The sequence below is a fragment of the Periplaneta americana genome, chromosome 5, assembly GCF_040183065.1.
Source record: "Periplaneta americana isolate PAMFEO1 chromosome 5, P.americana_PAMFEO1_priV1, whole genome shotgun sequence".
In the NCBI taxonomy this organism is placed as follows: Eukaryota; Metazoa; Arthropoda; class Insecta; order Blattodea; family Blattidae; genus Periplaneta; species Periplaneta americana.
Genome location: NC_091121.1, coordinates 87,850,778 through 87,877,085, shown reverse-complemented (window position 1 = coordinate 87,877,085; position 26,308 = coordinate 87,850,778). Strand labels below are relative to the sequence as shown.

General features: G+C 36.5%; 1 protein-coding gene across 3 annotated transcripts in view; it reads right to left on the bottom strand.

Moving 5' to 3' along the window:
• LOC138699959 (uncharacterized) overlaps positions 1 to 26,308 on the bottom strand; it is a 599,613-nt gene that overhangs the window by 178,777 nt on the left and 394,528 nt on the right. For all 3 annotated transcript variants that reach the window (XR_011332138.1, XR_011332139.1, XM_069826195.1), the window contains exon 4: positions 25,509 to 25,681. Coding sequence is in view for 1 of the 3 variants with exons in the window: in XM_069826195.1 (XP_069682296.1) it covers positions 25,509 to 25,681 (173 nt within the window). In the remaining 2 variants the exon portion in view is untranslated. The remainder of the gene's footprint in view (positions 1 to 25,508; positions 25,682 to 26,308) is intronic.

The window sequence follows — 26,308 nt, the reverse complement described above, 5'->3', positions numbered from 1 at the left end:
TATGGGAGGGAATGTGATCAAGTTCTTATTGAATACGAAGATCACCGGCGTACCTCAGTCGGCTGATGCTCTTGCCTACCGATCCAGAGTTGCTCTCGGGCGTGGGTTCAAATCCCGCTTGGTCTCATTACCTAGTTTTGTTTTTCCAAGGTATTCCCAACTGTAAGGCGAATGTCAGGTAATCTATGGCGAATCCTCTGCCTCATTTCGCCAAATATCATCTCGCTATCACCAATCCCATCGACGCTAAATAACTTAATAGGCCTATATATGTGGTACAGTCAGTAAGTTCTGAGCCTGGGCGCATAGTGGCGGTGTGGTGCACTAGAGCGGATAGGTGGGGCTGTGGTATGGTACCTTGTCAATTTCTCGTCCCAGCAAGAGACAGTTGTGTGCATACAGTGTAAGCAGAACTACGGTTTTTGTTGTCATGGTGATTTTAATGCGCGCATTGGACCTCGAGTATGTCGCAGTTTGAGCAACGAGCAAACGGCATGTTCTGTCAGAAATTACGCAAAGCTACTATAACCGATCATAACCGAAGACGAAACATTGTGTTTCCTTTACGATCCGCAACTGAAGCGACAATCCGCCACCTGGAAAACGACATTATCGCCACAACAGAAAAAACCGCGACAAGACAGGTCAAAAGGCAAGGTGATGCTTGAACTGTTTTTTGATTCAAATGGAATTTTTCATATGGAATTCATCCCAGAATGTGTAACTGTAAACAAGACCCGCTACAAAGAGATCCTTGGCAGTTTACGCGATTCAATTTGTCGTAAGCATCTTGAGTTTTGGTGTAGGAAGAATTGACTGTTGCTACACGACAACGCCTCTACACATCGTTTTGTCCTTGTTCAAGAGGAACTTCCAAGGCAACAGGTCGCTGTTTTCCCACATCCTCCGTACTCGCCTGATCTCGCACCATGCGATTTTTTTCTCTTTCCCCGCATGAAAGCAATCGTACATGGGCGCAGATTTCATTCGGCCGAAGAGGTCACGACTGCCACAAGAGAAGCAGTACGGGACCTTGCTGCCAACATCTTTCAGCGGTGCTTCCAACAGCTGTACCAACGTTGGCAGACGTGCATAGCGGCCAACAGCGACTATTTTGAGGGAAGATGTGGATCTGTTTACTGTAAGTGTACGCCGTGTTACGCGGCATCTTGTGAGACGTCCAGATTCTTTTTGGTGCCTACTCTCCAGGCGTCAGTCTCAGAACTTAATGACTGTACCATGTATAATTTATAACGATAAAGCTGTTTTTATGATGTGGTGAGTATAATGTAGACGACGAAGACGAATCTCGTATTGATTATGATAAAGATGCAAGTGATACTACACCATTATTACGATTATGATTATTATTATTATTATTATTATTATTATTATTAATGTAATGATAAAGATTTATGAAGAATGTATTATTGGTAAAGATAGTGATGACCGAAGGTGATGGTGATCACAAATTGTATGTATAATGATGATAAATTTTGTGATGGTTTGCGATAATGGAACAACAGAGATAGCAGAATGGCTGGAGAAGCTTAAATACTCGCATAATTGTCTCTCACAACCAATCGTCCAGCACAGATCAGAATGATTATTCGAGTGTCGAACTTCGGCCTGTACAGCAGAAAGATACGAGCATGCTGAAGCGTTTCCAGACCAATATAATTAATTAAAAAGCTGGGTGAATTAATCAAACAATTATAATTTACCATACATACGAGTAGTCAGAAGTTTACTTGCACACTTGACAAAGAAATGTTTAAAAATCCGTAAAGTTGGTGATTGCATTCGTGGGATTATCCCCCCCCCCCAGCACTCTATTTCAATAGGCCATTAATATCTCTCTTTTATGCGGCGTGACTTTCAGAAGCCAAAAGTGACAATAGTTGCAAAGAGAGGGATAATGGCGACGTACTGAGGTGAGAGGCTGGAGTTATCCCATGCGTGAAAATACAGTTTGAAGTGCAATTTGTACCACATTGAGTGCCTGTGCGCTTTTAGGAAGCGGATTAACCTTACCTTTATCCCTCATTGTTGTCTCTTTGCTTTTGTTACGATGTGACAACAGTGTTAAATGTTGAAAACATTCAACTAACTGTCTATTTGTCTACATTTGCAATACCAGCGTACACATATCTCTACGTGCTTTCTATTTCAATACTCCCTACCCCCCTCACTCGGTTACTTTACAAAAGGCTACTGCAATTTAAGGGTATTGTTCTAAGTCTAATTCATTCATTTTCGGAAAAAGAGCGAAAAATTTCATTCACATTTCGCTTAATTAAAAGAAATAAACGGTGTTATTAAATGACGGTTTATAATTAATATGCTATAACAACGTACACACTAGAGGTGAACAAAACTAACTGGCGCTCTCGCTCGCTGAGTTCGTTGCATTTGTCTTTCGAGTCTCGTCTCGTCATTCTCGTGCGCTTCGAGTCTCGCTCATCATTCTCGAAATAGCATTTGGTCGGCGTGGAAAGATTTTGTAACTTTGAATAACATACATCATTGAAATAAATAACATTATAAACGTTTAAATGGGACAAAAAACAAAACAGAACAGTATCTTAGTTATCAAAATGTTCTGGTTCTTTTATATGATATTACCTATGGTTATATACGTGGTGTGTCTAAAAAGTTCGGTGAATGGTGTCATATCTGGACAGCAACTTGGTGCATGTGCATGGTTCTTCAGAGACTTGGGCAGAATCTATACACAGCATGCAATGCATGTAACTGGCAGTGTAAACAGACTGCGAACAGTTGAACGTAGTCAATGTGAGAGGAAGTGTCACAGCGCAATGGAGCAACGTGTAAACATCAAGTTCTGCTACAAATTGGGGAAGACTGCAACGGAGATACATGGAATGTTGGTGCAGGTATACGGGAGGGAAGCCGTGAGCAGAAAATGTGTTTACGAATTGTTTAAACGCTTCCGTGAAGGGAAGGAAACAATTGAGGATGAGCCACGTTCAGGTCGGCCATCGACAAGCAGAACCCCAGAAATGATCGAGAAAGTGCGACAAATGCTGGCACAAGATCGGTGACTGACTCTAAGATTGATTGCGGAGGAATTGGACATTAGCAAGGACACGGTGCACACCATCGTCCGCGATGATTAGGGTAAGCGGAAGATCTGCTCCCGATTTGTGCCGCACAAGCTCACAGACGAGCAGAAAGCAAAACGGATTGAACCTTCTGGTGATTTCATTTCCATGTGTGACCAGGATCCATTGCTTCTGAAAACCATCGTCACGTCCGCAAAACGTTCACCTTTCATGGCCGCCTTCAAGCTGGGAAACAGGAAGAAGTCCGCAGAATCCAGATCAGGGGAGTACGGAGGGTGTTCAAGAACAGTTACCATCTTCTGAGCCAGGAATTGGTGCACACGGATTGCACAGTGTGCAGGGGCATTGTCATGGAGCAGCATTCATTTTCCAGTCCTGTGCAACTCTGGCCGAACCCGCCGATATGCTGTAGCAATCGGTTCAAAACGAACTGGTAAAATGCAGCATTAATGGTTTGACCTGCAGGAACAAATTCCTTGTGGATGATGCCGTTGTTGTCGAAGAAGGCGATCAACAGTGTTTTCACCTTGGATTTTTGCAGACGGCTTTTTTTTTCGGTCGCGGAGAAGTCGGTGAACACCATGACATCGATTGCCGTTTTGATTCCGTATCGAACTGGTAGCACCAGGTCTCATCTCCCGTGACGATGGTTTTCAGAAGCAATGGATCCTGGTCACACATGGAAATGAAATCACCAGAAGGTTCAATCCGTTTTGCTTTCTGCTCGTCTGTGAGCTTGTGCGGCACAAATCGGGAGCAGATCTTCCGCTTACCCTAATCATCGCGGACGATGGTGTGCACCGTGTCCTTGCTAATGTCCAATTCCTCCGCAATCAATCTTAGAGTCAGTCGCCGATCTTGTGCCAGCATTTGTCGCATTTTCTCGATCATTTCTGGGGTTCTGCTTGTCGATGGCCGACCTGAACGTGACTCATTCTCAATTGTTTCCTTTCCTTCACGGAAGCGTTTAAACCATTCGTAAACACATTTTCTGCTCACGGCTTCCCTCCCGTACACCTGCACCAACATTCCATGTGTCTCCGTTGCAGTCTTCCCCAATTTGTAGCAGAACTTGATGTTTACACGTTGCTGCATTGCGCTGTGACACTTCCTCTCACACTGACTACGTTCAATTGCTCGCAGTCTGTTTACGCTGCAAGTCACATGCATTGCATGCTTTGTATAGATTCTGCCCAAGTCTCTGAAGAACCATGCGCATGCGCAAGCACATGCGACAAGTTTCCGTTCAGATATGACACCATTCACCGAACTTTTTAGACACACCACGTAAATAGAAAAACAAAACAATTCTGAAATAAATTTGCATTTCTAAGAAACATAAAACATAACATTAATATCTTTATACTCAAGATTGCACACTTGATCTCAAACATATGAAAAGAAAATTCCTTGCCTTTTAATAAGGTCCTAGTAACTAAATAAAGACTGGGGAACGGATTATTATACACTGAAAGGTAGGGATGATATTTCAAATAGGCTACTTGATTGTTCATACATATATAACAGTTTCCAAAGTAGATAGTTCAGTCAGGTTAAATAACTGTGGCGATTCAAGGCTGTTTGACTTCGGGACTGATCAATCTCGAGTCACGAAACAGTCACAATCAGTCTTTACGCCAAGGACGCGACTTAATACAACATTGTCGTGCGGGTTTTCGGCTTTGCGGGCGCTGTTAATCTCGCTTTTTCGGTCGTTGTTCATCTCTAGTACACACAGTGGTGTCATTCTAATTTCTTAATAATCGGTTATGTCCTGTAATCATAGAAAATTCCATAATTTTAATAACCGAAAATATTAAATAAGATAATAGCATTCGGTTACAAATAAAGGGAAAATGTATTGCAACATGCTATAGCAAAATTAAATGCAGAGTAATTTGTCACAACACTAACTAGTTTTGAACATCTGACCACACCGACAAATTGATTGAAACATCCGAAGAAGCACATGCACATATACTTATATCCTTCACTATAAAGATTACTGAACTTTTTACTTTCAGAAATATCGACCACTTTATCACTTATTTTAATTTTCTTAGATGTACAGTACCAGCATCACAAAAAACAAAGTTTGATAGAGGGCATTGTTGCTTCATTGCGCTACAGTATTACACTGATTGCTCTCTGCAAATGAAGGGTCCATGGGAAAGACACGTTTAGTTACATTTTGCAAATTTTTGAGGAGAGCGTTTACAGACTTGTAGAATAACTTTCTTCCCGTATAAGTCTTTCCTTAATATGCTTTTAATATGGAACCTAGCGGGTTTTTCCTACTGTATGATTAGGGTATTTTAAATATCTGAACTTTAACTACCAGATTAAGTTAAAATATAAAATATAAAAATTTTGACTAAACATGTTTTTCTCCTGGACCCTTAAAAATCATATAACAGATTTAACAGTCGCATACCGATGCCCATTATTACACCAACTAATACCAATGGTTGGGTCAGTGACTGACCCCACATATTTTATATTGTTTCTCCAATTAAACTATATAAACTATATATTTTTGTAATCTTTATGGTTTAAGGAACTTTATATCAACTTTATTGAATGTATTTTACTTTACAAAAAAATTTTTTTGATTAGATACAAAAAAAATAAACATTCTGAGAGAAACCGGTATTCGGATACAATATTACTTGGTGTATTCAAGATTTATACAAAAAAGCAATCATTCAGAATCACACTGCGAACAGGTTGTAAAAATTTTTATTTTATTGTAATAGGTTCATTTACGACGCTTTATCAACATGTTAGGTTATTTAGCGTCTGGATGAAATGAAGGTGATAATATCGGTGAAATTTGTCCGGGGCCCATCACCGAAAGTTATCCAGCATTTCCTCGTTTTGGGTTGAGGGAAAACCCCCGAGCAAACCTCAACCCGGTAACTTGCCCCGACCGGGAATCGAACCCGGGCCACCTGGTTTCGCGGCCAGACGTGTTAACCGTTACTCCACTGGTGTGGACAGGTTCTAATAGGAATGGACTCTTCTTTCGTCATATGAGCAGAACATATGTACTTATTACATGAAGTACAGGTCTTCATGTATTTGCGGTCCTTACTTCTTGGGTATAAATAACAACCGCCTTTGTTTGAAATATTTGTCACTGCATTACGAGTCACTTTTCTTTATGTTTCTGAACGTATAGTTCCCCTGCTCACTGCACCTTGGTCTTGATTGAAATTATAACCAAATATACATAAAGCATGTATATACTTTGTGTATAGGCCAACCGAATTTTCAATACGCTTCTTTATATTTATGATGCAAAGTTGTGGACTCAGTTCTTTCAAAAAAATTTTCCTTCCAGAATCCTTTTTTTTTTTTTTGTACTGTTTAACCCATTGATCAGTAGTTTCACGAAACAATATATATGCATTATATGCTGCAATGTCAATGAGGTTGAACAGAACCGTCATTGGCCGTTGCCGCGTTCCTCGATAACAAGAGTATGTTCTTATGCGCTTGTCAAGAACATCCACTCCTGCTTTAGTAGAATTGTAGAATAGGATTATATCTGACATATCGTCAGTCACCTTCATGTTACAATGTTGCGTGAAAAGGACTGTCATAACTTGTCTTTGTCTTTGGGACATTGCTGACCAAGGTGGTATCTTTAGTGAAGGCAAATCTAACTGTTCCAGGTTGGGCAGAAAAGGGGCGAAGCTCTGTCGGTAAATCTCTTCTGTCACTTCGTATGGTGCCAACTGTAGTTACTTTCTCCTTCAACAATTCCGTTGCAAGGAACATTCTCATGAATATCTTGTCCATTCGTTAGACATACGAACCAACCTTTACACTACTTCAGGACCACTGTTATGATTTCTTTCCTCAGATTCAAACTATCCTGCATAAGGGTCTGCTGCGAGGCAGTAGTTTGTGTTGGAATCACACAACAGGTTTACTTCTATCCCATATTTACCTGGTTTGGTTGGGATATATAACCTAAATGGACAGCGCCCATGAAATGTTTTTAGTTCTTCGTCAACAGTGGCAGACTCGTTAGGGTTGTAAAACATAGGAAACTTTCTCACCACCATATTCCAAATATCTCTGAGAGGAGCAAATTTATCTCTTTTCTTCCAATCTTCACGTGTAACTGAAATATCAAAACGCAGACATTTCAGTAACAATCTAAATCTATGTTCTGAAAGTGTAGCTCTATACATTGGAAAATTTTCTGCACTATATAGCTCACGAACACTGTCTTTATTTTGTCGATTCACCCCACAAATTAGAGGAAGTCTAATAACACCTAAAATTTCCTCTTGGACAAAATCTTTCGAATTTTGAATAAATGCATCAGTACATGATTGCCTGAGTATATCCAATCTCTGGTTCGTGTGGATCAAAATAATATATAAACCATCCTGATCCAAAATACATACAGAATGCTTCCCTTGGAGTGTCAGGCTTCACTCCGGCTTAGGTCCACCCTGGGTTCTGATGATGTTAGCGGAGTGACGCCTTCTCTCATTTGTACTGGTTCATTTTTCCATATATTACCAGATGAAGCTGTCCCATTTCCAGGGGGTGGTCGATTTTTGCTTCCGGACGTAGATGCTTTCGTACGGGCTGAACTTCTAAAACAATAAGTATTTACATGCATCACGCACGTAACCAGAAACCTATTACTTTCTGACCAGTAGTTTATTTACAAAAAGAAAAATAATTTTATTATACAGAGGAATGAAGCACACGTTAGGCCTGCCTTCTTCTTCCTCCGACTCACTTCTTTCTCTTGAAATATCTTGACCTTTAGGCTCCTGAATAACATCTTCAGCTTCGCTACAAGAACTGTCAAATATCGCCTCATCAATCTCTGTCCCTGTTATACACTTCTTCTTAGCCATATTTACTGTCAAAGAAATAAATACAACCTCCTGGCTGCAATTATTACTGAAACATAAATGGATATAAGAAATCCAATGCGCATGTACTGACAACAATCGCTATAACTCAACAATGGACTGCCGCCAAAAGTTAATTTTCTGCTACGGTGTGTACAACATAACAACAAAGAATGTCAGAAAAGCATAGCATAAATTTCCCAGTAATAAAAGAGAAATCATTAAATATATTCTCTGGGGTCAATAGCTGACCCCCCCCCCATTGGTATGCGACTGTTAAACATAAGCGCAGCTAAAATGATACCCAACGCTACCAACCCAAAGACTAATAATACATTCAGATTTGCCAGTACTCTTAATAAAAAAATAATAAAAATTGTGGGAAAAGTACTCGTATTAAGGGGATACACCACTGAAAACCATGAGAATTAAAAGGATGTATATTTTCACATCCCAAATGGAATTAGTTAAATTATTATTACAAATATGTTCAATTTTTTTAAATTAAGGCTGTGAGGGTACGTGGCATTTAAATAGCTGTCAAAATTATTTTATCGTCAAAGAATTCTTTTTTGCAAATTTCTGATTACAAATATAGTAACGTTTTGCTCTAAAGTTGGATCCCTGAAGTTACTAAATGAATGTAGCGGAGGAGAATGTTAATTTAAATAAATATTCATTTTAATTTCAAATCCATTTTTCCGTATATTTAAGTTTCTTGATTAAAAACCAGCTTTTTATGCCAAATATTAATCAATCTAGGTGAAATTTTTACTGCAAGTATTTATGAGGTGTATGCATGTTGCTATGCATTTATTTTGTGAGAAATTCTGCTGGTTCATTTTATTTTTTAAATAAATTATTGGGAAAAAACATTTTTAAAATTTCAAAAAAAAAATAATAATGCGAATAAATGTGATATTTCATAAAATGAATGCATAAAAATGTTTCTCTATGTCTTGTGAATGTAACCAAAAAACAAATAAGCTTATAAATTGAGATCTTCTACTGAAAACTATTTCTAAAAATAATAGAAAAAAATAATAAATCCGCCATTGCCAAATTTGAACCTGGATAAGCGGTCGTCCTAAGCCATAATTCTGCCAACTGTGCTACCAAGGCTAGTTATAGCTCAAATATAAGTTCATACTAATTTATTCTCAGACGAATTTAATAAAGGGAATTATAGGTAGTAAGGTAGAGTTCAATATTTCGATATTCGGTGGTGTTAGTCAGTATGATCTAATAAATGTTTATAACTGGTTCACTGGAAATAATTTCAATTTTACACTCTGATTCACTGATATGACACAACATAATATAAAACAACTTTCAGTTAATGGAACTCTAACAAATTGAGAACTTCCTTCTATAAGGTCTTCTCTGTAGCCAAAGAAATCTGAAAAAGTCCTCATCTCAAGAGATATTTTTTTACGAAAAATATATCACAAAATTGTCTGAAGCAGAAAAGGAGGAGAGGAAGCCCTTAGCATGTCACAGGGCTGTCACCAGCAGTATTAGGGTACTATGCCTTGCCAGACAGAGGGAATAGCCCAAACCAAATCCCGTGTACAGAATACTTGATAGCCCCTGTATGGGAATCAGTGTTACCAACCTTACGATACGTGTCTGTGAAAGACGTTTCAAAAGACGGACAACTACGTGATCTGTCATCATATAGGCCTATTCTCATTTCAGAATAAATAAATGAAAATATCAAAACTCTTGATGTATTCTGGTGAGGAAAATATTTGAGTTATAAAGTACGCTGCTCGGTCTACATTTCAGGGTTAGTTCTGCCGATGAGAAATTTTATCAACAGTAATATTTACTTCAATATATGTGCGTCGATAGCCAGATAGTTCAGTTAGTACAGCAAAGGACTACGGACTGGAAGGTGTCGAGTTCAGTCTCCAATAGTTGCGGTATTTTTCTCGTTCCCGAAGTCCACCATCCTTTTATCAAATTGAGTATCAGGTCTTTCTCGGAGTTAAAAAGCCGATCGGCGCATGGTGCAGACAACGCCATCTCATTCTAGTTCCATGCAGTTTTATCTCCATGCCCGTCATGTTCTTTCAAAGAGTGTATGGAGCAAGCATGTTCAGCGCTGGCATTTCTAGCCATTAAACGAGGTACAACAGTGACGTAGAATATCATTCAAGCGTGTGCCTGCATGTGATTTTGACATTCTATGCCACTGTTGCACCTGTTGAAATGCTAGAAATGCTCGAGCTGAACATGCCTGGTATACGGCGTACCTCTACTTTTGATGAGAGTTAATTTGTTCGCTACTGAAGAATAAAAATTTAAAGGGTTTCGAAAAAGGTCTGCTACTTCCAAGTGTAGGAAACAAGATCGAGAAAGCATATTTGAAATAAGGAAGAGCAAAAAAAAGCAAAGAACTCCAGTTGAAGTTCTTGTGCAAAAGACATTTAGTTCTTACTATCTAAAGCGACCAAACAAACACACTACACCATCCAACAGGAATTAATGACCACGTTTTTACAGGACTGCTATCAATAAGCAAGTTATGTTTTACAATTACTCCTAGAAGTCACGAGAACTAGGACACTGTTAAACAAGAAATGTTTATGCATATAATGATATTGCCAATAAATTTCAAATAATGTATCACAGAAAATATTTTAATAACAAAATATCAAATTAAGACTTAGAACTCACTGGGAAACCTTTCCTTACAGGATATGAAAATCAAAGTTCTGTGTAAAATCAGCACAAGTCTCCAAGTAGACTAATTGGGCCGGTCTTAATAGCAGCAATAGTAGCAGCAGTATTAGCAGTAATTTAATTTGACCAGCAAAGTTAAGTTCACAAGGCCTCTTTCACTCAACAATGTTTGATACATGCATATAAAATGCACAGAATACATAAAATAGAATGCAAAGTAACACAGATGTAGACACCTAAGAACTACACAAAGTAAAGTAGATAATTACATAAATATCAAAATTATGTCACATAAGATAATGTAAGATGGATGTGTATCTACAAGAAATGAAAATTACTTGAGATAAAGTGATTATTGCACATACAAATAATAGAGGCATAGGATATATTATTATGATAATATTAACAAATTGCATAGAAATTAATTTAAATAGAGAAGGAGACTGTGAAATCTCAATTATATATTATCGAAATTTTGTTTAGCCTTCTGTGGCAAACTGACAGAAGAGAAAACTAATTGTCATTTTATCCTGATCAATGCAAACACTCGAACATGCGATTTCTATGTTGAAAAATGAACAAGAACAATCTTCACAAGTCAGATTAATTAAAAGAAATAGGAAATTCTAACATTGCCAGACGAGTACTTTTACACAAGATTCGAGGCACTATACCCAAGAAGGGGACAGTAAATTTCTCTGGGAAATGACGCATAATGCACTGCTTCGAGATAGCGAAGTAACAGCCTAAGCAGGTGATAGGGCTTGATTTAAAGACGGACACATTACGGTAAGTACAATCATTGAAGTTTGTACACTCAGACTCAACTATTTTCACCTCCTTGAGCTGATTACCTAGATAGAATTTCCGAGGCTTTTCTCAATCGTAAGGCGAATGTCAGGCTATCCATGGTGAATCCTAGGTCACATCTCACCAAATGCCATCTCGCTATCACCAGTTCTAGCGACGCTAATTAACCAAATAGTTGATGCAGCGTCGTAAAAGCCTACTACTAATTAGTAATAATTATTGCATATTTTACTCTCGAGTAACTATTATAAACATTGCATGTATTTACATGGGCGTGATTATAAAAAGCAAGAGCTGTCACGTTTGACATATTCCTCTCTTGTCCAAATTTTTCGCCAGGCCGCAACAGTAGACCACAGCTTCATCACGCAGCCATTAGGAGGTGCATATGCTGCGTCAGAACTTTGCAATATCAATTGTAAGATGACTGGGCGCACGGAAACATGGCCAAAAGTGGAAGTGCGTAATGTAGTGTGATCAGGTTTTTGCGTCTGAAGGGCACCTCATCAGCAAAAATTAATCGTCAACTTGTTGAAATGTATTGTGCGAAACGGCGCTTTGGGTGGCAGGTACTGGACCATCCTCCCTACAGCCTCGCCCTGCACCAAGTGATTTCCATCTCTTCGGAGCGTTGAAGAAACGCCTGGATGGTAAGCGATTCAACACAGGTACGGCCGTTCAGAGAGCCGTCATGACGTGTTTTCAAGGACTTGGCGCAGATAGGCATTACTGCCTTGCCTATCGTTGGAATAAGTGTATGGACAAGCATGGTGACTATGTTTTAAAGTAATGCATACCAGTGCTCTACTACTGTGTATCAGTGCTAGTGAAAGAGAGTTTGTCCATGAGAGCTTTTGTTACCTTAGTTTACGAAACACCCTTGTATTTGGCACATACTATTCAGTATTCACAATCCACACACAATTCTATGTTTCATTTATTTTTAATCCTCTAAGATTTCAAATTCGGACCGTATGCTATAGTAGAATGCGTACATAATTAAAAATATTGATCTTATCTATCAATGTGTGTTTACTTAGAGTATGCTGCCCATAAAAATTGTAAGTTTAATAACAGTTAACTTTCTTTGTCAAGTGATTTATCTATGTTCAAGGTCTTCAAAGACTCTCATATCTGCAAAGGAAGATGTGTATAGTGTATGTACTACATTTTCTCGAGTATTAGACTATAATTCTGTTTGGATAACACTAGATTTTATATCTTATCAAAAGTACTGCAGAAAAAAAATTAGTTTATCTGAATTTTACTCTGTGGAAGCCGGATGAAAACTGGAGTTCAACTGCAAAACGCAGAAAAAGATAGTGTAATTTTCTTCTTCTTCTTCACGACATTAAGACTTCGTTCTGCTGCATACAATAGCTCAACCATCTCTCGTTCGGTCCTCCAATATTCCTGCTACGTCTAGTTTCTATATCATCTTAACTCCTTGTGCATGTCTTCCTCCTTTTCCCATCCTCTGAATATGTTCTAACCAATTTCTTTCTCATTGTGCTACCCTTCTATTGAAATAAAATACTGAAGTTCTTCTCATCTGCTGTCATTTTGAACCTTATTTCTTTTAGTTATACTTTTACTTTTTTAGAAATCTCATTTCTGGTAGGCCTATTTGTATTCTTACGAATATATTCGTAATACCTCACTCTTTCATCATTCAGACCTTACTACAGAGTGGCTCAAACAAATCTATACACAATCGAAATCTAGGGAATATTCTAATCAGAATGCTTAGACCTATTGTTACAGGTTTCCTAGTTATAGTAAAATCATCCTCACCTTGAATTGAAGAATTTTTGTAGTAGAGACATACACAGGATAGAAATGAAATTACCTTACAGATTGAAAGGGACGATAGGGTACACGTAAATGAATAGATAACCTATATTACATTTTGTGATTATATGCACGGTTAATTATAAAATTAAGTTTGAAATTTCAGCAGTCCGGTAACATCGTCGCTAATATGCTCTACTCGTGATACAGAGTAAGAGGTAAACGAACTGGGGGAGTCTCCGTAAGTAAGTTGCACTCTCGACCAAGACGTTGCCAGTCGCACGCTTCGTGCAATGACTTGAATTTAGGGGTTTTTAAAATCAAATTTACACGAAAACCGTGCACGCTATTGAAATACTCCAGAGGGATAAATTATTCTTTATTAGATTTCCTATCGATATGGACAAAAATCACGATCCTTCTCGGAACAGTTAACGAATAAGAGGTTGTTAAGCATTTGGGAGAAAAAAAATTTTTCTCAAAAACACTATGAACTCTCCACTAATATGTTATTATATTTTTTGTTACATACAACATGAGCTATTCGCTCTAGAAATCTGCATGGCTGTTTCACTTCCACTCTGTATGTCAAGCATGTTGAAAAGATTTTAACTGGAGTTTCAAAACAAGTTTCACATTCCACTACCAACGAAGGCCACTATCAACAATCTCGTGAAGCCACTGAATGTCTGGCTTGGCTGATATTCCTCATCACAATATAACAGATTGATCAGTCTTTTAATGGACTTTCAATTTCACTATGCTGCCGTCTAGCGACTGCAAAAGAAGTTACGTTATAACTCTTATAGAATTGCATGGAACAACTGTACTGCCATCTAGCGACGTTACCAAAAAATGCCTTTTCAACGATGGAGGCTCTGGTGGTTGTTCTCATTTTACGTTTACATGAGAATGGTCAATCTGATATATATGTGAGCGGGGCTAGTACATATTATTATAACCAGAGTCCGGATAATTATGCCATTGCATGTGTTTTTTCCATTAATATTAAGATACGAGTTTTGTGGTATGTTGGAGTTTCATGCCAATTAGAGCCTAAAAACGTAAACTTGAAATTACTGTACATATATTCACATATTTTGCTCTTAAGTACATATTCTCACATATTTTACTCTTAAGTACATATTTTTCATATTTATTAATATTTCCATACTTTGTTGCAATTTTATTCATTTTACAACACGCCTGCATATCCTAGATGTGTATGACTTTGCGCTAAATGGTCAAAAAGGTTTTCTTTTCTTGAATCTCACTGCCCGTCCGTTGGTCACGTAATGCGCACCTTGCCATGCCATGTCATCGAGTGAAGCGTCAGTTAGTCGTAGTCAGCCAGCGTGTGTAGGTTGAAAAATATGCACCCATTACTTCATGTGAAGTTGAACGATCATTAGTCAGTATAAAGCCATGTTACGCAATAACAGGAAAAGTTTTACATTTGAAAATCTGAAACACATTTGTTCTCTATTGTTATGGGATCGTAATTTGGAAAATTAACAGCAAATATAATTTTCAATTTATGATTATTTACATATATCTCTAGATTATTATACCTAGTTGTAATATTGGAACCATAATATGATACTTGTTAAGACATGTGATTCTGTAGGTAGCCTATCAGCAACATATTTCAGGGAAATGTAGGAAAATTCTGATAATATATTACATATTTCTTGGTATTTTAATGGTTTTATTATATATTTCAAGATTTTAAAATACTTTTATATATATTATGATTTTTAGTACATAACCTTTCGGGCCCTGATTATAACAATAAGGAATACTTTTATCATAATTGTATTTGTATATTGTATTCATAACTTTGGAAGAGAATAATGCCGATATATCGGCAAATTTAAGCGTTACAGTACTTATCGAATAAGGCACGGTCGGCAATACGTTCAGTTGATTTATTCACATTTCAGCTGTTTGCTGAACTCATTTATGCATCTATTTACATGCAACGTAAATAATTAATTCTGCACTAGGTGAGAGTTGCAGCCGCATTTCTGAGCCTAATCAAGTATTAAATATTTCATTACATAGCTCGTATTCAACAGGCAAGTTATCTACTAGTTGCCCATTGTACCGCCAGATGCAGTTATCAAGCAGACAAAATCATCTATTTGTCGGAGGTAAATTGAAATTATTAAACGGAACATTTGGTACTTGATGTGAAAAACTACAAGTTGTGAGTTAAATTAAAACGGGTAATGAACATAACGCAAGCCAACCTCCCGGTGGTTGTTAATTGACTCTATTGTTGTGGCCACACATACAACTCCACAATGCACGATCGTCAATTAACTAATTAACTTCTGCTACTACCACCACGAACTTCTACACCGCCAAACAATCAACGTGTAGGTATGGTTATGAAACAGCATCTTGTACAATAGTTATACAGACTCTTTGCATCATAAAACGTTTACAATTAATTACACCTTCGGGTATATTACAAAAACAAATGGAATCACAAAACTTCGATAATAATTAGGTAATAGAAATACGTCAACAGTTGCACAATCTAGCTAATTGTGTGTCTATCCACACTAAACACCGTATGAGAAAATATAGTTTTCTCTCCCTTAATCTGTGCCGACAAATTATGTACTAGCTCTTTTATATGGTTGTCAAAAGTAGAGACGAACAAAACAGAGGAGCATAAAGAATGAAAACAAAAGAAATTGAATTTAATAATAATAATATATTAATGGACATAGGTGCCATAAACACATGAACGGTGAATTTGCAAAACGACCTAAGTCCCTAGAAGTAGTTTTGGGAAAATTAAAGAAAACTGTTTTTGGCCTCGCTGAACAGTACATTGTTACAATATAATTTTATATATATATATATATATATATATATATATATATATATATATATATATATATATATAAAAGATATAGTTTTTGTATAAAGATTCATACTTATGTACTCTTCTTCAGCCGTAAAAAATTTAATTATCTTCAGGATTTAAGTTGTTCTGCAAATTAACTTCAATCCTGCATTATACTTATTAGGTTACTGACACATAAACATGTTTAACTAAATGTATTTATACCAAAATCATAAAATAACCTTATTGCAATTGTTAAAAACATTATTTTGAACAATTTTTTAATCACAAGAGCACAGACTTCTGATGGAAAAAAGTATGATGTTGAAGAAATGTTTCTGAGCGCTTATTGCCATTAAGAATTTGATTACTGTGTTGTTCTTATTTTGTCCCGGACAACTGTTGCAAAACAACCACAGTTCTTTAATATACTGGATGAGGTACAGTTATTGAAGTAGTGTGCAGGAGAAAATTACATTTTCTTGGATTGTCTCTCATGGTAGACATAAAAGGACATTTCACTAGTTTTCATGTTGTGCACAGAGAAAGCTGGGACGGTAAGTTGGCGTTAGTAGTACATATCCTGAACTGGTATTTAGGCAAACGTACATTTTTCATATAGTCAAATGTGACAGCGAGAAATTCTCTCTCTCGATACTTAATTTGGCTTCATTTTGCAATAATTTTTACTTCAGCAACAAGTTTAGCACCATTACTGAGCATATTGCTTTTTATTTCCATGCTCTGTTCTTCAAACATATTAAATTTTCTCACTGAAGAATTACTAATGACAACAGACAAGAAACATTTTGTCAGCTGATTGTATGATTAAAATTACATATTATGTAAGTTTCTTCAGTACATGACAGGCAAAACAACTTAAGTCCAGGACTACCCCTTAACCTAATATTCTGCTGCTAAGAAAAATTATACAATAGTCGTTGATTAAGGTCATTCTGCTACTAAACGATGCCCCTTGCACACAGTAACATAATCATGCTCTCAACTCAAAACCCCCAAAATGTGGACTTACGTCGTTTTGCAAATTCACCATTCACATACACAAAGGCGAAAAATATTGAAATTTAATCGTCTTTTATTTACTGCTAGATTCTTATTTATTTATTTATTTATTTATTTATTTATTTATTTATTTATTTATTTATCTATCTATCTATTTATTCATTTATTTAATCTGACAAGATCAATTTTAATTTATTTGGCGATGTTGTATCAACTACAAGGTTCTCTTTCTTCGATGAAATTAGTAAGAGCGAGATGTTATAGACAACATGAATCAGATTATTTGCGATTGGATTACCTTTCATCTTACAGCAGAATAAAATAAAAACTTTGGAAAGCATCCACCATACTAACAGGGCCGTATTTAGTTATAGTGCCGCCCCTGGACGGTGCTAAAATTTGTCGCCCTTCTCCCCCAATTTCCACAAGCAATTTATGTGCAGCTATTATACAGATTATGTTTAGTTTAAATTAGTTTTAAATGAAATGTTACAATTCAGAAAGCAATAAATTACTTGAATCAAAATACATACACATTACCTGTGAATTATAAAGATATCCTTCACACTTCCTTCACAGAGAAGGTATTGTTGATGTCATCAAAGTCGATCTGACGAAGCACGTCAGACTCGATGGAAAGAAACATATTCAAACTTATTCATTCTTGAAACAAAATTTATTTGTGAAAGACACGCCGTGGTTTATTTTTAACCATTGGTTGTTGGTGGTATGATTATTACTATTATTTCTCACTTCAATAGGAAGTATAAAGAAAATTGAAAAATAATCTCCAACTCTTTGCAGAATAAACCTTTCATTATCGGATTATAAGTGCACATGCTGGAAAGTGATTAAATAGTATTGTTGAAGATATACAGAGTGGCGCAGATAATAAAAGTAGCCCATGTAAGTACAGAGTAAATACAGAAGAAAAATACAGAAGCGAAGTGCTGAAAAGGACTCCCCTTTCATAGATGATGTTGAAAGTGGCTCCCTATCAAACACAGCTGTGCACGTCTAATCATGTTCAGATACACTTGCACAGATACATTTTGCACAGATCCCGTAGCACACCACTTTTTAACCAAACTCTGTATTGCTCTCTTTGCCGGTTGTCCTCTTTCCGGAAACTTGTACTGAAAATTTCGCCATTTCTTTAATCGAACCTTTTCTCACATACGCTTCCACAATTTCCATTCTTTCTTGTATCGAGTAAGTTATTTTGCAGAATGCGAACAGACACGTGTAATTCGACTGATGACTGACAGGAAGAATGCCAACGTGGCTGACCATTTAAACGTTCCACGTTAAAAGTAATTCATATCACTGGTTTAATAAGCCAGAACCTACATGTCAGTGGCGTAGCCAGACTAATTATTTTGGGTGTAGGGTTTAGAAAGTATCGACCCATCTCCTGACAATGCCGTTGCCGTCAACTCTCCTGAAACTCATTCTCGAAAGTATTATTTAATAACATGCAAAATTATGATAAACAATCATACAAGGCGTACCTATACAAACGCTTCATAAGATGAACTGGAGCTATAAAGATTTCTCAGCAACGAAACTGTCGATCGCTGATGATAGGTCCTTCAACAAATCCCAAATTTTCTCCCTCTCAATGGATAGAATTGCTAGATTTCAAAGTCTTGTGCTTGACATGGTTGTCGAATTTTTCTTCGTTTCAGAGCTTTGAAAAGTGTTATACCATTCTCTTGCACAAAAAGGGAGATCTATAACTGAAACTTGATTAATATATTTCAGTATTATTTGTATTTATCCTGGTAATAATAAACAGTTTGACTCGTAGACATTTTGTTTTTGCAGCATTAAATTCCCATGATTGTACGAGAAGATTTGAAGAGAACGGCAGTTACGTAGACTTTCGGCTCCCCCCTATTACCAATAATGCATAGCACAATGTCAATACGGCGGTTGCTGTCGTCTGCGATACAACGAACTTTTCTGTTGATTTTCGAGTTTGTCATTTTTTTCCGGTTATGCTTAATTAAGTTGTGTTAACTCTCGCTAGTGGTTTTATATTCTATTTTATCCGTCTTAGTATTTATTTTATTATTGTAAATATTTTTGTTTTATCACTAATATTATTATTATTATTATTATTATTATTATTATTATTATTATTATTATTATTATTATTATTAATGAATTATTTTGTATTACTATCTTTGTATCATCTCTGTCACAATTATTCTATTATTATTATTATTATTATTATTATTGTTATTATTATTATTATTATTATTATTATTATTATTATTATTATTATTATTATTGCTATTATTTCTATCATCAGCATTATTATTTCACCTCTGTAAAATTTATGTAGACTACTGGACTGTACCTGAGCACGAGCATAAGCTCATATCGGGTATCTATTCATATGCATTCATTTCAAATGTAAATTGTAAATAAATTTGAACTTTGATTACCTTAATGAAGGACGAACATTTACTAACATCCATTTTTGGAGACTGAGGTGCTTCTGATAATGAATTTGCAAGAGCAAGAATATCATCTAAACATACCAAATAAAATGAGGTGTCAAATTTTTCTAGCTGATGTAACAATTCAGTAGTCTCCACGACTTCCTTCTTTTTGACGCTGCCAGACAATATTTTGTAGGCCCAACCCAACACAGTTTAATTGGCTCTTGAAGAAATGAACGCATTTTTGACTTCTTACCTTAATGCTATTGACTGTAACTATTGCTCTGGGTCCATGGCTTAGTTTTAATGTTGAGTATTTTCCATTTAAAAAAACTCAAAAATTCACATACTTTCTTGGGTGAGCCTGGGCCCACCTGGTCCCCCCGCTGGCTACGCTACTGCTACTGGGATCTAGAACCAGTAATACAAGCAGCTATGGATCGATCCTTGCATAATACGTTAAAATAACATCTTTCCACAATACGAAATATTCATTATGTATTTTTAATTTCATTATACTAGGTAATTAGTTAGATAGTTGCAATTCAAAAAGTCTCAAAGGGCTATTTTTTAAAATTAACAATTAGGTAAATACAAAAAGTGAATAATTAAGCCGTAATTACTAACAAAAACTGTGATAAACAAAAGAGGAGATTACAATCTAAACAAAAACAAAACAATTTGTACAAAGCGGCAATGAAACAGGATAAAAACAAAGTAATGTATCGCTTCATTCAATCAGAGCACTGGGTACGCAGACACGCCCTAATGACCGTTTATTCCAAATGAGAAGAGAGCAATAGGTACGATCTGCGCTTCCCCGAATAAACAACGCATTTCGTTTATTTTGAAAAGGGTCAAACTTGTACAAGCGTACCGTTAGTGGAACACGAAAAGCATCGGCATTGTAGGCTGGAGATCTGAGTTCAAATCTGTGTTGTACTAAACTGAGATAGATAGTGTTTAATAGAATTAATCCAGCCCCTCTGCCATCGCTCTGCTGTCATTTATTTAGAATTCGCAGTCATACTTATCATCGGTAACTCGCTGGCCTTCCATCCAGGCGGTCCGGTACGATCCCCGGCCTTGTCGTGATGAAATTTGTAGTGGACAAAGTAGACATTGCAGAGAGCTTTTCTAGTAGTACTCTTGTTTGCCTCTATCATTGCACCAACACTCTTCACCTTCTCTCATTTCATACTATTATCTGCTGGAGTGAAGCTTGGGGATGCTGATATAGGAAAGGCTTGGTATTCGGGCCCTAGAGGTATCAGGCTACTCTTCTGAGTATGGTCCATGGCTCTGTCAGGGCTGACGAAGGATGGTCCATCTGTCAGCATAGGCCACTTGTAGGATTAGGAAAATCATCGCTAATATAGGATGAATAATGAGCAATATTTGGGTCTTTTACAGCACGAGATACTGAAGGTTTATTTCACAAAAAAAAATATATATATATATATATATATATATATATATATATAGAAATGATCTAATTTTTAGAGGGAAGGTAGTTTCCAATGTGAATAATTCATATAGGACGTCGGTTGACTTGAAAACACATTATAAAATAGCTAAAAATTGGAAAGAATTAATCGGTGTAGGTAACATAAAATAAATAAAGAGGTAGGACACTTCAAAATGAAAGCGAAACGCACATTTCACTTCACTTTATATGCAAGGCATACCAAAAGCCTAAACTAACTTAAAATAACCTGTCACAGATTCATATATGCAAGGCATACGAAAAGTTTAAACTAATTTAACCTTACTAACCTGTCACAATTTCCGTAATGTAAAACTTACAAAAAAATCAACTTGGTAGTTTCAATGTCGCGCGCTATAGAAAAGTCCGATATTTTTCCAACATCTTTATGGTGTACACTCAATTTAAATTGTACTGGATTTATTTTTCAATATACCTTAATTTATACCCTTTGAAAACTGTTTTTTATTTAAATTTTATTGTGAGTTATTCTGCGATGGAAGGCAGATCCACTATGTTGGGCCAGACTAGTAAAAATATAAAAGGCTAAGTTCATGGAGACGTCCCGGGTTCGGTCCTCAAAAAGACAAGCCAAGTGAAGCCACACTCTTCGTATGTGCAGCGGAAAATATGATATGATATGATATGATATGATATGATATGATATGATATGATATGATATGATATGATATGATATGATATGATATGATATGATATGATATGATATGATATGATATGATATATGATATATGATATATGATATATGATATATGATATATGATATGATATGATATGATATGATATGATATGATATGATATGATATATGATATATGATATGATATGATATATGATATGATATGATATATGATATGATATGATATGATATGATATGATATGATATATGATATGATATGATATATGATATGATATATGATATGATATGATATGATATGATATGATATGATATGATATGATATGATATGATATGATATGATATGATATGATATGATATGATATGATATGATATGATATGATATGATATGATATGATATATATGATAAGATATACGATATGAATCCTGTACAAGTAACCAGTCGATAGCCAGGGCTAGTTTAGCACGCTCGTAGCGCGGGCTAGCAAAATGTCTATAAATAGCACCCCTCATAAATTAGTTCTATTTTCCCCAGGTTTTAGTTGACTTTATAATATCTGAAAAAATGCGAAAGGTTTGTTTTACTTTTTGCACAAATAGGTGACGTATAGCTTCATGAGAGGATGAGTTGAGTAGATACGTAACAGCCCGTATTAGGATTGGCATGCTCAAGACAAGATGAGTTAAGTACATTACAAAGGCCTATTAATCCGCAGAACTAAATGCGACAGGACAAAATGGAAATACACGCCAAATCTATGGCATTTAAGGATAATAATAATTACTATAATATTTGTATGGAATACAAATGTAACGTATCGTACTCTTATGTTGTTACATAATCTTGAGTAGCTGAATATTCATTTGCTGCTATATGTACAGCTCGGCGGCAGAGTTTTGTAAATTTGAGCATTCACTCTTGCAGCCGATATTATGGAACCACGTGCTTGCATGCCAATGAGGTCGCCAAGTTAAACATTAATAAAACCAAGAACTAAGCTTCGGTAATGAATTACTGAACTATAAATCCAGTGTTTTAATGGAAAAAGGGTGTAAGACGTCCTTATATATTCTCACAGCAAACATTTTTCATTTTGACTTTATAGTATCTAGCACTTTACACTCAGACCTCGTGTAGATAATCGATTATCTTGCCTGAAAGTAGAGCTCAAGACTCCAATGAACGTAGATCGTGCAGCCAACAGCAGTAAGTACCTCGTAAGTTAAAAATCCAATATTACATTCCATGCTAAATATCCTCGTTCAATTCCAAGCAAATCGAATATAATTTCTGGGAAGACGTGTAAAGATTTCCTTGACATCTCATTTTTTACTATTAACTCAACCACTTATCAATTTATTACAACACGTGACCAATTAAAACCATTGAAGTTATGTATATTACAAAATTCTAATCTATATATGTAACTGTAAAATATTTTGTTACAAGTAGTGCGTATTTGCTTGGTTTCCGCACAAAACCAATCCGCGGAAAGTGTAAAATTCCACATTCAGTATTCCCAACCTAACACACATAACAATTTCCCTCTCCTTACCGCTTAAGTGACATATTGATTTTACTGCTTTAGGATTTTAACATATTATTTTTAGAGACGTTCAATATAGTAATAATTATAAATTGGAAACTTACCACTGCAATTTCACCTAAATTGCACTGTTAATTATTGTTTTTAAATATTTGCAAAAATTAAGTTAACTCTACAACTTCACTACAGTTACTGCATTCGTGATGCAAGTAACATTAAGGAAGCCGTGAAAAAATCAACAAGATTCCAGATGCCGATGTTATTACTGCAATAAGTTACATGAATAATATTGTTAAAATATTAAAATGAAAAATAAATCATTACATAACCGTACCGTTTGTTTTAAGTTCGCATTTATAGACTGGGGGGGGGGGAGACAGACGTATATCACGGCCTGCTGGTTGTTTTGCAAATTTGCCGTCATTGAACAGAAACCAAGATGGAGATTTCATTGCAACTACTTAGAAATTCCTCTTTCAGGTATGTAATAAACGATCTTCGCTCAACTACGTTTCGCTTTTTCAAACTTTTCCTCGAACATGAAAATTTCAACATACCGCTCTTGTAACGCATATTAATATTGTGTTAAAATGCATACTCGTATTTGCATGTGTTTCTTTCAGCGTTCGATAAATTTTTCGATGCGGTCTGTGAAGTCGTTCTTAGACTCTTTTGCCCAACGTCGTCTGCAGCTAGTCTCCATCCCTTTTTTCCCCACACTCACTTCAAAGAATAAAGAGTAATGCCTGCTACGTTTTAAAATTTTGTCCTTATAGCTTCACCTGTTTCTTGACCGCCCTACATCTTTACATCTTTCATTTTTAGGTTGCACTTTGCTATCATTGCAGGTACCTTATGTTTCTTTATCCTGTTGATTTGCTATCAATAAGCTTCTCTGTTTTGTCATATTTCAACATTTAAGCACTAAGTGCCTTATTCATCCAGTACCTACGTCTTCGTTTTTGTATGATATTCATGTTGAGCTTCCTTTCACCCTTCTAAGAATTTTCATTTATTTATGCAGTCTCTCTATTTTTAAGGGTTTTCTGAAAATGTTAAACACAAGAAGGCCGCAAAGCGACAAGTCCGGGCTGTAAGACATTTGCTACACAATTTTCCGGCGCATTCGCTGCAGATTCAACTATCTGTTCGTGCAAAGTACGCGGTCGTGCACGTTAGCTTCCATGTTATTTTGAGCTTGTTAGCTGACGTAGATTAAGAATGACTCTGAAAAACTGAATTAGTGCTTTTTATAGGTTTCGAAGAGACTTCTCGACAACACTGCCATCAAAGAATATTTCACAAATTATACAGAAGTCAATCGATTTGTGTTATGTAAATTAAAATAGCTTAAAATATTCTGCAAGTTAGTTCAAATCAAATCTTAAGATACGAAATGTGTTTGTTTACGCTTTGTATCCTGTTGCATAAAGGATGCTACTGAGATATAGCTACCGCAAGGAACGATTACCGAAAAGCAATGATGGGGTTGCTGTTTGTTTTGACGTATGTAGGCACGGCGAGGGGCGAGAGGTGCGGGTCGATGGCAGTACTATCTCTTCCAAGAAGATGAACAAATGAGGACATCGCTGTGGAAATGAAGAACGTAGCAAGAGAAAAATTCGAAGTTAGTGAAACGCGCAACATATGTTTACGAATAAAATAATGATACCGTGCGATACAAGACACGTATTCACATGGAATGGAACAAACTAAAGTCGTAATGTAACTATCACAACTCAAGACTGACTCTATCGATGTCATTTCTCTTCCGACTGTACAGTCCGCGTCACCGTTTTTGGTGTGTGAAATAAGTAATGGAAACGTTAAGTGCTAGTGTCTTACCTTTAGTGCAGTTAGTATGACAACTGTGTTTGGCAAATGACTGATGTGACGTGTATATGAAGTGGTATCATTCTCAGCTGCACTAGCAACATGCTCACAAACTTGGTACTATACTCTAGGACACGCCAAAAACGCTGGCGCCAGCTGAAATTCTGAGAGAGACGAGTGGCTAACAGGCTTGGAGGTAACATAGACACTTTTCTCAGCCTCAGTGTCCCTTGCTATGGACGCGTTTCTCCTTTAATCTAAGTATGATTTCACAATTCTAAAATTCAAACACCATTGCTTTGATTTTCATAATCGAAATCCTCCATAGCAACATGTAACGAAAAGCAACTGTACATAGACCAGGAATGTAGAAAAGCAAAGCTAGAATCGTTACATACCTGGGTAGTAGACCACGCTCCTCGTCACCTCGTAGTTGGCCTCTGGAATGCGCAGTTCGCAGGCGAACACAGTGGGGTTCGTCAGCTCGCTGTCCTGCATCACTCTCCTGGCCACGATGTCGTACGAGCCTTGTCGGGACACTGTCTCCACTTCCACATCTTCCACTTTCGTCCTGTGAAATTAAGAAATTTACAGTTCAGTCTGACATCAATTAAAATTTCCTTTATGAATCAATAACTTCGTAGATCAGAGGCCACACAATGCTGCTATGTAGTAAATTTCAGATTCACTTGCACGTAGAATATTGCCACCATATTGCTCACCATCCAACGATTGTGTGATTAGTGTTAGGTTACATGAAATATGTTACATTGGCAGAAACTAAATCGATCCTTAATAATTTTAACAGCGTAAATTTTTTGGAAAACCTTGGGAAAATAGCAATCAAAGCCCTGTCAATGCTCCAGCAATCCGGTATTACAACTTTAATGTAATCTTCATAAGCTATTACCGGTATATATTTCGGCCACCTTTGTGCGAATGAAAACTCACAAATAATATTTATGTCACTTCAAAACCGCATTTGGGAGTATGATTAATTCATCCACATTGCTGACGATCAAGAAATACTTAGTTGGGTTTAAACATATGGTACTGAGGTAAAAGGTAAAGGTATTCCCGTAACATGCCGTGAAGGCACTTGGGGGGCATGGAGGTAGAGCTCCATGCTTTCCATGACCTCGGCACTAGAATGAGGTGGTGTGGTCGGCACCACGCTCTGACCGCCTTTTACCCCTGG